This window comes from Mobula birostris, chromosome 2, assembly GCF_030028105.1.
Source record: "Mobula birostris isolate sMobBir1 chromosome 2, sMobBir1.hap1, whole genome shotgun sequence".
NCBI lineage: Eukaryota > Metazoa > Chordata > Chondrichthyes > Myliobatiformes > Myliobatidae > Mobula > Mobula birostris.
This window is the reverse complement of record NC_092371.1, coordinates 53,468,329-53,481,355: the sequence shown is the minus strand read 5'-3', so window position 1 is coordinate 53,481,355 and position 13,027 is coordinate 53,468,329. Positions and strand designations below refer to the sequence as shown.

At 36.4% G+C, this 13,027-nt stretch overlaps 1 protein-coding gene across 1 annotated transcript in view; it reads right to left on the bottom strand.

Annotated features, from left to right (window-relative positions):
• Window positions 1–290: 290 nt before the first annotated feature.
• slc17a9b (solute carrier family 17 member 9b) overlaps window positions 291–13,027 on the bottom strand; it is a 37,004-nt gene continuing 24,267 nt past the window's right edge. The window contains exons 8-13 of the mRNA XM_072241161.1: window positions 9,313–9,400; window positions 8,217–8,251; window positions 8,005–8,120; window positions 7,623–7,678; window positions 3,918–3,947; window positions 291–764 (exon numbers count right to left, since the gene is read on the bottom strand). Of these exons, the coding sequence (XP_072097262.1) occupies window positions 622–764; window positions 3,918–3,947; window positions 7,623–7,678; window positions 8,005–8,120; window positions 8,217–8,251; window positions 9,313–9,400 (468 nt within the window). The 3' untranslated portion in view covers window positions 291–621. The remainder of the gene's footprint in view (window positions 765–3,917; window positions 3,948–7,622; window positions 7,679–8,004; window positions 8,121–8,216; window positions 8,252–9,312; window positions 9,401–13,027) is intronic.

The window sequence follows — 13,027 nt, the reverse complement described above, 5'->3', positions numbered from 1 at the left end:
GCAAACAAGATTAAAAAGATCAACAATGAAATAGTGGCTGTGCTGCTATTATTAGAGAGAACTGAACATTAAGATATCTATCCTCCTAGTAAACTCTTGTTCTAATATTGGATTAAATGTTATATGCTAAGTGAGAAAAAAATGCACAGAGCAAGTCTTTGGTCAATGAAAAAACAGCTGATAAAGTGAAAAGGGTAAAGGTTAGACCTGCTATCCTTTTCCCAAACTGAACCTTGATTCCCTAAAAGTTGGAATCCTCTTTTACCCTTTTAGAAAGCATGATATGTATCTTAACTTACTGAAAAGTCATTTTATTTTTGTCATACATTTATATTCTTACATTCAGATAAATACTCATGTAAAAACCTGTCTAACAAAATAAAATCACTAAAAAAGCGTAAACAGTTCTGTGCAAATGAAGTACTGCTTTTCAGTCAAAGTAGCATTTCAGCAGCAACTTTTTTTTTATAAACAATGGATTATAATGATAGGATTAACTGGTCATCATTTCTGAGTATACAATAATTAGAAAATGAACATCTTAAAAGTACTTTCTTCCATTGTTCCCTTGAAGACAGTTTGTTCATTACTTTGGATTTCAATTTTATTTGAAGTCATTGTTTAAATGTCTACCCGTGTTGCCTGACCGAACCAGAGAAAGATAGAAAGGCCAAATGTATTCACGACACTGATGACAGTGAACACAGACGGCCAAGATCCTGAGGTCTCTATGATGTAACCTGCAAGGTACACAAAAGCAACGCCTGCAAAGAAGGAAAGTAAAATTAACACTCCTTAGGTCTGTCAAAGTACACTGTCACCCACTCAATCCAAGACTCTTTAACAGTTTGCTCTATATTCTTTGCATCAATAGGATGATGCACTCTTACAAGATTCATCATCAACGTGAAAAGAAAATAGAAGCAGGAGGTGGTTTCCTGGATTCCCAAGACTGCTTCGTCATTATCGGGTGGGGGGGGGCAGCATGGTAGTGTAGTGGTAAGCACCAGAGACCACCAGTCTGGGTTCAATTCCCACCACTGTCTGTAAGGAGAATGTAGATTCTTCCCGTGACTGTGGGTTTCCTCCCGGTGCTCTGCTTTCCTCCCACATTCCAAAGATGTGCGGTTAGGGTTAAGGTTAGTGAGTTGTGAGCATGCTATGTTGGCTGCCGAAGTATGATGACACTTGTGCGCTGCTGGTCGTTGACACAACAACACATTTCACTCTATGTTTTGATATACATGTGACAAATAAAGCTAAATCTTAAACCTTGTCAAAATAATAACAGCTAATCTACCCCAGGGCTTACCTCTTCTTCTTGACAGATTGCCACAGCTCTCCATTTGTTGATTTCTCAAAACAAACTTGTCCACTTACTTTTTAAATTGCTCCAGTAATCTAGCCTCCACCACCCTCTCGTAATATAAAATTCTATAAATTCAACACTGTGTGAAGAAATTCTTATGCACCTCAGTTACAGATAATTGCCCCCTTATCTTGTAACTGTGGTTCCTCGTTCAAATCTCCTCCAATAGTGAAAAAGTTTCAATATTTGTCCTATTATGCTCCCCACTTAGAATCTTAACTATTTCAAAAAGATTACCCCTCATGCTTCTAAACAAAGGGTACTGAACTAACTTCTTTAGTTACATTTTCATCCCCATATCTATCTTGTATAATTAGCATAAGAGATCCCAAATTCTAAGGCAAAAATGCCAATTGCTTTCCTAATGCTTTGCTACAACTGCTTGTGAGATGTGAGAAAAACATGTCTGTACTTCACTCATTTCAAATCTCTTTCCATTTAGTTTATAGTCTGCTATTTAATTCCTCCTTCTGAAGTGCACAGTCCCACACTTTCCCACTCACTCTATCTATATTCTGATGGAGAATCAAAATGTCTTCACCATACCATACTCTTCCACCTATTTTACCATAATTACCAAACTTTGATTCTTTACCCCCTATCCTCTCCTCCAGATCATTAATATACAGTTAATTGGGCCATCATTAATCGGGGCAGCTGTTTGTGGAAACTGTTAAAGAACAAAAATTAATCAAAAAAAAAAGAACAAAAATTGATCGAGAAAGTTGATGATATTCCCTTCATTTATTTGGGACACTTTGCCATGTAATCGGGACAGGAGAGTGTTGCTGAACAGTTTATAACTAGCCTCAGTCATGTGCAATTGTGTGACAGTGAGACGCTACACTGTGCTGAGAGTGAGCAGTTTTTAAGTAGCATCAGTTGTGTGTGTCACATTCAAAAAGCAGTGATTTTGTCACTGATGTTAGTGAGAGACATGCAGTAAAATAATTCAGAACTGTTTTGCTCACCATGGTTTCAATCATTCAGGCTTGGTGATACCAGAAACAGCCAGCAGTGAAAATGAAACAATTTTCCTACTTTAACAAGTTTGGAACTATGAAGAATTTGAAAGTATCAGCATTTGGAGTCAGAATCAGAATCAGGTTCATTAACACCGGCATGTGACGTGAAATGTGTCTTGAATATTACAATGAAAATGAAGATTTGGATGATACCATTATTGAAAGAATTGTAGGAAGCCAGTCCATGTAAGATTGTGTTCATTTAGATAGATAGATAGATACTTTATTGATATCAAAGGAAATTACAGTGTCACCGTAGCACTACAAGTGCACAGATATACAAATATACAAACATTGGAAGATAAGTAAGAAAGAATAAAAAATAATTTGCCTCAAACAGTCTAAAAGGAGGGGGTCATCACTTCCCTGACTACAGGCTGACTCATTATAGAGCCGAATAGCCGAGGATAAGAATGACCTCATATAGCACTCTTTGGAGCAGCTCGGTTGTCTTAGTCTTTTGCTAAAGGTGCTCCTCTGTTCAGCTAAGGTGACATGCAGAAGGTGAGAAACATTGTGCAGAATTGTCAGGATTTTCTGTAGGGTCCTTTGTTCTAGTGTGTCCAGTTTGCCTCCTATAACAGAGCCAGCCTTTCTAATCAGTTTATTGAGCCTGTTGGCATCACCTGTGTTGATGCCATTGCCCCAGCATACCACCACATAGAAGATTGTACTGGTGACAACAGACTGCAAGAACATATGGTTAACCAAAAGAACATGGTAGCATACATTGGATAAATTTCTGTCAAGAACTATTAGGAACTAATGCAGTTTAATAGTACTGTAGTAGTATTGATAGTATTGTAATTTGTTCTGTTTCATTGAAATACATAATTTGTTACTCAGTTAAATGGTAGTTTGCCTTTTTCAATCCTTTTTAGCTACAGTGGATTATAGTTAATTGGGACAACATCGGGACCAGTACATTTTGGCCCAATTAAGCAGCTGCACCTATTCCGTGGAAAGTTCCGTGGAAATAGTTAGTGCAAGTTGTGAGAAATAGCTACTGCCCACAAGTGACCAGAGAAGGAGTCATACATATGAGAAGGAATGAAAAATAGCATCCAAGGGGAATTTTTTTTAAAAATCCATAAAGCAGTGATGTTGTAAACTTTGAAGTCCTTCAATAGTTCGGTCAATTATAAAATGTTGGATGAAACCATACATGAAACAGAGTGATATTGAGACAGGATGGGATGTAAATGAAGCTATGTGGACTAGAAATGGTGCCATCTGCAAACTGACAAGCATTCCACTTGTAGCATGATAGTTTCTATCTAATAAGAGAAAAGACAAAACTGTGCTTGTTTGCTGAGAGTTCAAATACCAAAACCATAAAGATAGGAGAATCAAGATAATACATATTACATCTCTTGTTTGAATATATTTGCTACTTACAATGTTTCTCTCGGTTCTTAAACTGAGCAGAAAAAAAAACACGTTAAGTAGTTTCACACAGAAATACTGAGTTCATGTGAAGCATGCTTTGTCGAGCAAACTGCAAAATAAAATTTCATACTAACCAAACAAGGCTCCACCAGTGTTCATAATACCTAAGTAATAGAAAAAACAAAAATTCACATTATTGAACTTATTTCTTGAGAAGTGCAATCAACAATGATTCACTAATTAACTAACCACTTTGCAATCATTTTGCTCATTCAGGAGGAAGGCAAATAGGGTCATAGAGAAAGCTTTTGGCACACTGACCTTAATAAATTAAGGTACTGAGTACAGGAGATGGGATGTCATGTTGATGTTGTATAAGACGTTGGTGAGGTCTAATTTGGAGTATTGTGTGCAGTTTTGGTCACCTACCTACTGGAAAGATGCAAGTAAGGTTGAAAAAGTACAGAGAAATTTTACAAGGATGTTGTCGGAACTGAAGAACCTGAATTATAAAGAAAGATTGAATAGGTTAGGACTTTATTCCTTAGAACATAGAAGATTGAAGGGAGATTTGATATTAAAAAATTATTGGGGGTATAGATAGAGTAAATGCAAGGAGGGTTTTCCACTGAGGTTGGGTGGGACTACAAAAAGAGGCCATGGGTTAGGGATGAAAGATGATAAGTTTAAGGAGAACATGAGGGGAAACTCATGAGCTCGATCTCGGTGTTTAAAAGAAGCTTGGATAACTACACGGATGGTCCTGGTGCAGATCGATAGGAGTAGGCAGCTTAAGTGGTTTGGTACAGACCAGATGAGCTGAAGGGCCTGCATTTTTCCTATGACTATGACTCTAACAGGAAATCACAATATTAGTAAAAGTTCATAATTTCAGGTACGCGTTGGAGACTGCCATATAAGATGTAATTTAAGTAATTTCACATCAGTATTACCACTATTTGGTATCTGTAAAGGTTTTACACTGTACAGGAGTATAAACTGGATTGAAGAACTGTCCAAACTGGATACATTGAGTTTTGGTGCCAACAGAAGGCAAAACTCCAGAACCAAGTTCACCTGGTGGAGAAAGAAAGATGTTAAATGCCCTTTATTTTGGTTGACAACACTCCTGTGAATGGCTTGGTATGGCTTCTGTAATATTAAAAGGTGTTAAAAGAATGGCTGTTGTTGCTTTGAAAGATTCCACTACCAGATGCAGGCAATCGGATTCTTGTATTGTGTCTGAACGAAGTGATGCAGTGCATCTGTCTACAACACTTTTGTGTCAGTGTGACTGAATGCAAGCTCCCCACCCAAAATTTCTTTCACTAGTTCACAGTCTGGAACCATACCAGGAGTCCAAGGCAAATAAAGCAATGCATTTGCAATACAGGCTGCAGGATCAGCCTCACCATAGTTACAGACGTACAGCACACAGTCAAGCCCTTCAGCCAACACACGCATGCTGATGCTGAGGTGGTCCCGTTTGTCTGTGTTTGGCCCAGATCCTTCGAAACCAGTGATTCCCTGTTAATGATGGATAAATACGTATGGTGCCTACTCTGAGTCTGAAGGCAGTGAAGCCTCAAATTCTAATCCTGCTAAGAAACAGAAACTACAGAAAGTAACATCAATACAATGTTACATACCTGGAGTATGGTTTTAAACTTCAAGGTAAAATTTATTATCGGTGTACATACATACCACCACACACAACCCTGAGATGTTTTATTCCATTTCCATCAGATCAGCAATGCCACATGTATCTTATTTGTAATATTGTACTGTCTAATGAAGCCATGAAACCTTCAAGAATGTAGGAACACTTCTGTAAAAACACCCTGAAAAGGGTACTTATGGTATTACTCAGTTCCAGAAGATGGAAGAAGTATTTGAAAAGCATTGCACACTTGAGTAATTTGCTAAGCTAAAAATGACCTTGATAGTGGTCTCATTACTTCTTATAACATTTCCAAAATGATGGCAAAGTGTGGAAAATCTCATACAATTGTTGAAAGATTAATCTTGCCTGCTGTATTAGAGGTGCTCACCACTGTTCTCAAAATGGATACCAGTATTTTAAAATCAATTCCTCTGAGTAATAACTTTGTAGCTCGTCGTACTGATGAAATGAGTGAAGACACTGATTATCAACTATGCAGAGAGCTACAAAAACTGAATTTGTGATATAACTGGATGAGTCAACTGTTCAAGACCACGAGGCATTGCTCATGGCATATGTAAGCTTTATCGAAAATGGAAAAGTTTATGAAGAGTTTTTTTTGTAAAACGTTAAAAACAATTACCATGGAGAATCAATCTATGATAAGCTCAAAACATAAATTGAGGATAAATGTATTCTGATTAGGAACATGATTTCTTGTACAACAGGCACCATATATGATAGGTTGCCACGCTGGTTTAGTGGCATTTATGAAACAAGAAATTCCAGGTCTGTTTACAATCCATTGCTTAATTCATCGTCAACATCATGCAGTCAAAAGCTTTAGCCAAGTGACTTTTTTCAAGCATGAATCTTATAATATCTGGTATCAACAAAATTCAGCCTCTTCCATTAATTAGCAAAATATTTCTCCAGTTATGCCAAGATAACGGTGACGAGTTTGAACACTTGCTTCTTCTCACTGAAGTGCATTGCTGTCAAAAGGCTGCTGTTTAAAACATTTCTTTGATCTCTATGAAACTGTGGTTGAATTATTGCTCAAAATCGACATGAGTTTGGGAAACACGTTTGAACCCCTATGTGGAGATATGGCATACCTAGCCGATCCGAATGGCAAAATGAACATTCTAAATATGAAACTGCAGGGTGAGAATTTCAATTTAATCCAGGCAAAATATGCAGTGTCCACTTTTATTGGAAAATTAGAAATATATAAGCAAAACATTGGCAGAAGAATGTTCTCAAAGTTCTTCTGCATGGAAAGTATGACACTCTCTTTCACAGATGGTGATCTGTAAGAGTACTGCTTACACCTGCAGTCACTGAAGGATTTTCAGAATCAATTCAACAATGTGAATGATCTGGAAATTCTAGACTGGGTAATTAACCCACTTCTTTGCAAGGTGGAAGAACAAGAAGAAATTATCAAAATTCAGTGGTGAAGCAACAATGCTTTTCAAAAATGTTGGCTTTTGTGGTATGTGGCTACATTGTCACACAAACTTTCCTGATCTTTGGAGATGAGCCAAACTGCTCCTCTTCGCATTTCCATCCTCCTACCTTGTTGAATGAGGCTTCACTGCAGTGAACCACATACTCACAAAAAACAGAAGCCACTTGGACATTGTTATGTGTGGGGACTTAAAGCTTTTGCTGTCACAACTTGAACAGACATTTCAACTCTTGCTAAAAACCATCAAGCTCAACAATCACATCGATATTAAAGCTGCTGTACAGAGCACAGGTACAGTGTAAGCTCAGTTTAAAAACAAATAAAAATTTAAAGCAGTACCATTTTTCTCATGTTAGAATATGGTAGACAAGTCTTAATACTATGGGGACGCCAAAAAGTATATTGTGCCTAAGAGGGGCATTGGCAAGTATGAAGGTACTTTGGGGGGGGGGGGCGTTGGGTTAAAAGAGTTTGGGAAACACTGTTCTAAACCTTTCCTATCCATGTACCTGTCCAAATATCTTTTAAATGTTGTAATTGTACTTGCCCCTACCACTTCCTCTGGTAAGTCAAGCTATCAAGCTTAGGTACTTTATCATTTGTTGATAATAGTTGTATGTAAACTCTTGCATTTCTACCAACCTTCTTGCGTAATAAAGGATTTATTTTGCCTGTGAAAATACATTTCTACTCACTACTTACCAAATAGAGAGCCTGCACATGACGGTGCCAAATCTTGAACATTTACAGAGACACCACTATTAAAACAATCAGAAGGAAAATTGTTTAACTTTTATCTGGAATAAGTATTACTTCTGTACAATACTAAAACAGATTAGATAAATACAGCTTGCAACGGAATTTCATAGAATGTTTTATTTGGTCAGCATTTCAAACTTAGAAAACCAATTTAAGATTTTAACTTTTCTGTGAATACAAGTTGATATACAAAAGATGGGGTAATATATTTATTCACAGCCTTATTAAACCTTCAGAAGCTTTAAAGTATTTTTACAAAAACTGGATATATACTATAATAGGCAACTCAAGACCTGCAAATCTAACACAACAAATCTCAGCTTACCTGTGACTGAAGGTCTGAAGTCCTAAACTAGCAGACAAGAATATTAAGGCTTGGTAATAGTTGCCTGAGTAACTCAATAATTTGGTAAAGACACTGGATAATCCCATGGCCATCACCTACACAAAAAGAAACAAGTTACTTTTACTTCTTTTCTCTTGTGCAGCTGAACTCTTTGCAAAATTACTTACTGTAAAAGTTTTCAGTCATCATACCTGCATTAACTTACGCACCTTAGCGGTGTCAAACCCTGAAAAATATAACAAAAGGAAATACTAAAGCATCAGTATTGACAAATTATTGTACAAATTTCTCAATTGCACAGATGATTTGTTAGTCCAAAGTACTTGTTTAGCTAACATTAACAAGGGATTAAATTACAACTTAAGTTTTCTTCTGATTTTTCACTTCAGATTTTTTGTACTTGCAATGTTGTATTTTTATTCAGTGATTTGTATTCCCAATAACTTGAAGCATTTCAGAAACAAACATTGCCATAAGCAATTCCAACATTTGCAAATGTAGTTAATTAAGGAAGCTACAAAGTGATTTACATAGTCATTTTATCATCTTTCCAAGGTAAGTTAGAATGAATCATAATTATTTATTAGAATAATAAGTAACATACCTGCCTATCAAATTGTGCTTTTGAAATAAGCAATATAGGGTGATTTAAAATGCTTGCATTTTATTAAAATAGATTTTAATAATTTGAAACAAAGAGAATTTTCAAAATACAAAAGAAGTGACATTTAGCAATCCTTGTTTTGTATCTAATTACACCCTCTTGTCAAATCGCTTCAGAAGTGAAGAAATGTATATTGTCTGCAATGATCCAAATTACAGTTTTACTGGTGATATTGTGCACAGCCTGAGGTGGTGTGTCAGAGAGGACAGGTACTGTGGCTAAGGAGCAGAGTGAAGGGTAGCTAGCAAGTTCAGATTCAGACTTGTGATGTGAGATTACTGGCACTGTCAGATGGGAAAGTTATTAGGAGATAAATAATTTAAAACCATAGTACTTTACAATCACAGGTCTATACAGTTAACCTCTGCTACCAAAGACACATTATCCAATGATTTTGAAATTAGCTGCATCTATCAAGATGCTGTGGAATTAAATACACTGATTTAAAATTAAGCCTGCGGATTATTTTTATATCCAGTTGGAAGATCACATCCTACAATTCTAATATGCCATGAGAATTCATATGTATGGTATTTCAGTTTTCTGCAATTGAAGACGATGGCTTTCATTTACACTTCGTTGTTTTAAACAGTACTATAAATCAATGTAAACTCATTCCTCACCAAGTTTGATCAGATGATCCGTCAGAAAGCCACCAAACAAGGAAAAAGGAATGGCAACAGCCCATGGGACTACATTAAAAACCCAACCCTATTTGAAAAAGAAAGACAACCCTTAGCATACAAATCCTTCAAATTCCTATCCTTCCTCAAATTAAACTCACAAAGCTTAGTTGGAGTCTTCACTATAAGAATATTCAGAATATTTATTGAAATAAAACTGTCACCAGCTCAATTGTTTATAATATATTCTCTTTATCAATCGTAAAATAAGTGGAAAGACTATATAAAATTAATGTTCATCTCGGGATCAAAAAGAAATTTAACGTATTCCAAACATACTTAATTAGGCATCTGGCAGCTGAAAATCTCTACCGCACTGTCAGGGATAATTTTCCTGATGAAGCATCGACAATTGGTGATGTACATTGGAAATTTAATGCACACTATGAGAAATGTTTTTACCCTCATGCACAAAGGATGCATCTAATGCCATGTAGATAATATCACATGGGAAAGTTTATAAATATAGAAACAAGAGTAGGCTATTTCGTCCTTCATGCTTATTACATTACTTGGTAAAATCATGGCTGATCGCTTTCCTTTTATATCCAAAACACCAAATTTTGACAAATACCTCTGTCCCCTAGATGTTATTTGACCCAATTAGTACCTCCAGTAGATTGTTAATTGTCCTAAATTCTAACAACTGCAGCCTCTTGTGCCTCTCTTGAAAGATTAATATTTTTATTTAAATGAGTGAGAATTTTAGGTCATGCACACGTCTGTATTCATTGATGCCTTTCTGTTTTGCTCTTGGTTTCACTATCATTTTCTACAAACTGTCTAATATTCTCCAACTGAGTCAAATCATCGCTTTTGCCACTATAAATCCACTAAAGCACTTCCCAAGAGCAACCCAGAGTTTTACCCTCTCTGTGGGGCAGCTGCCAAGGCTCTAGTGACCACTACCTTTTGATGTCATAATTCAGAATGGAATCAAATCACCATGCCTAGGATTTAGAGTTGACATATGTCATTCAATAGAAACACAACATTTGGTTTTGCTTAGATATTCATTCAAGAATTGCATCTTGAAGACCTTACTGTCACTGAGAGCCTTATTTGTTGCCAGATGGATACACAAGAGTTCTGAAAAGATTTTGCTAACATAAATATGAATGGTATTTCATAAAGTACTTGATTAAGATTCACAGAGTTTGCTTTTTCCATTAAATATGCAAGTTCCAATTTATAGACAACCACCATTTAGCTTAGTTACTGATTATTTTACTTATTTGGGTGTTAAAATTGCTAAGAAACATAAGGATCTATTTAACGCTAATTTTTTATCCTTAATTGATCATGTTAAACAACTGTTTACTAAATGGTCCCAATTGTCCTTATCTTTGATTGGTCAAAGTAATACTATTAAGATTATTATTTCACCTAAATTTCTGTACCTATTTCAGGCTGTATCAATTTTTATCCCTAAATCTTTTTTTGATACTATGGATTCTAAAATTTCTTCATATACAAACCCCATTTCCAGAAAAGTTGGGATATTTTCCAACATGCAATAAAAACAAAAATCTGTGATATGTTAATTCACGTGAACCTTTATTTAACTGACAAAAGTACAAACATTTTCAATAGTTTTACTGACCAACTTAATTGTATTTTGTAAACATACACAAATTTAGAATTTGATGGCTGCAACACACTCAACAAAAGTTGGGACAGAGTTAAAATAAGATTGAAAAGTGCACATTATATTCAAGTAACATTGGTTTGGAAGACTCCACATTAAGCAGGCTAATTGGTAGCAGGTGAGGTATCATGACTGGTTATAAAAGTAGCGTCCATCAAAGGCTCAGCCTTTGCAAGCAAGGATGGGTCGTGGCTCACCCTTTTGTGCCAAAATTTGTGAGAAAATTGTTGGTCAGTTCAAAAGGGACATTTCTCAATGCAAGATTGTAGAGAATTTAGGTCTTTCAACATCTACAGTACATAATATTGTGAAAAGATTCAGAGAATTCAGAGACATCTCAGTGCGTAAAGGGCAGGGTTGGAAACCACTGTTGAATGCGTGTGATCTTCGAGCCCTCAGGCGGCACTGCCTAAGAAACCGTCACGCTACTATGACAATTATAGCCACCTGGGCTCGGGAATACTTCGGAAAACCATTGTCACTCAACAGAGTCCGTCGCTGCATCCAGAAATGCAACTTGAAACTGTATTACGCAAGGAGGAAGACATACATTAACTCTATGCAGAAACGCCGGTGAGTTCTCTGGGCTCGAGCTCATCTCAGATGGACCGAAAGACTGTGGAACCGTGTGCTGTGGTCAGATGAGTCCACATTTCAGCTAGTTTTTGGAAAAAAATGGGCGTCGAGTTCTCTGTGCCAAAGATGAAAACGACCATCCAGATTGTTATCAGCGAAAGGTGCAAAAGCCAGCATCTGTGATGGTATGGGGGTGCATCAGTGCCCATGGCATGGGCAAGTTGCATGTATGTGAAGGTACCATTGACTCTGAGGCGTATATTAGGATTTTAGAGAGACATATGTTGCCATCAAGGCGACGCCTCTTACCGGGACATCCATGCTTATTTCAGCAGAACAATGCCAGACCACATTCTGCACGAGCTACAACAGCGTGGCTTTGTAGACACAGAGTGTGTGTGCGCTGGACTGGCCTGCTGCCAGTCCAGATCTACCTCCTATTGAAAATGTATGGCGCATCATCAAGAAGTGAATCAGACAACGGAGACCACAGACTGTTGAGCAGCTGAAGTCTTATATCAAGAAAGAATGGACAAAATTTCCATTTGCAAATTCTACTACAATTAGTATCCTCAGTTCCAAAACAATTAAAAAGTGTTATTAAAAGGAAAGGTGATGTAACACAATGGTAAACATGCCTCTGTCCCAACTTTTGTTGAGTGTGTTGCAGCCATCAAATTCTAAGTTTGTGTATGTTTACAAAATACAATTAAGTTGGTCAGTAAAACTATTGAAAATCTTTTCTTTGTACTTTTGTCAGTTAAATAAAGGTTCACGTGAATTAACATATCACAGTTTTTTGTTTTTATTGCATTTTGGAAAATATCCCAACTTTTCAGGAAATGGGGTTTGTATATGACAGAATAGAAATCCCAGGTTATGTAAGAAATATTTACAGAAATCAAAAAAAGGCGGCGGCGGTTTGGCTTTGCCGAATCTTAGATTTTACCTCTGGGCAACTAACATTCGATATTTAACGTTTTGTACACAAGAATTGGATGAAACTCAATGTCCACGATGGATGAACCTCGAGCGGGAATTTGTACAGGGAATTTTGCTGACTTCTATTCTAGGAGCTGTACTTCCCTTTGCACTTACTAAATTGAATAAACAAATGATAAATCCAATAATTAAACATACAATACGAATATGGTTTAAATTTTGTAAATTCTTTGGATTGAACAAAGTTATCCAGTCAAGTTCTATTATATCTAATTTTTTCTTTCAACCATCTAGAATTGATCAAGTTTCTTCTATGGAAAACAAAGAGAATAACATGTTTTCGTGATTTATTCATGGATGATTGTTTTATGTCTTTTGAACAGTTGTCTAATAAATATATTTGCCTAGATCACACTTTTTCAGATATTTACAGATTAGAAACTTTTTGAACGCTACTTTATCTACCCTTCCGAAATTGCATCAAATTGA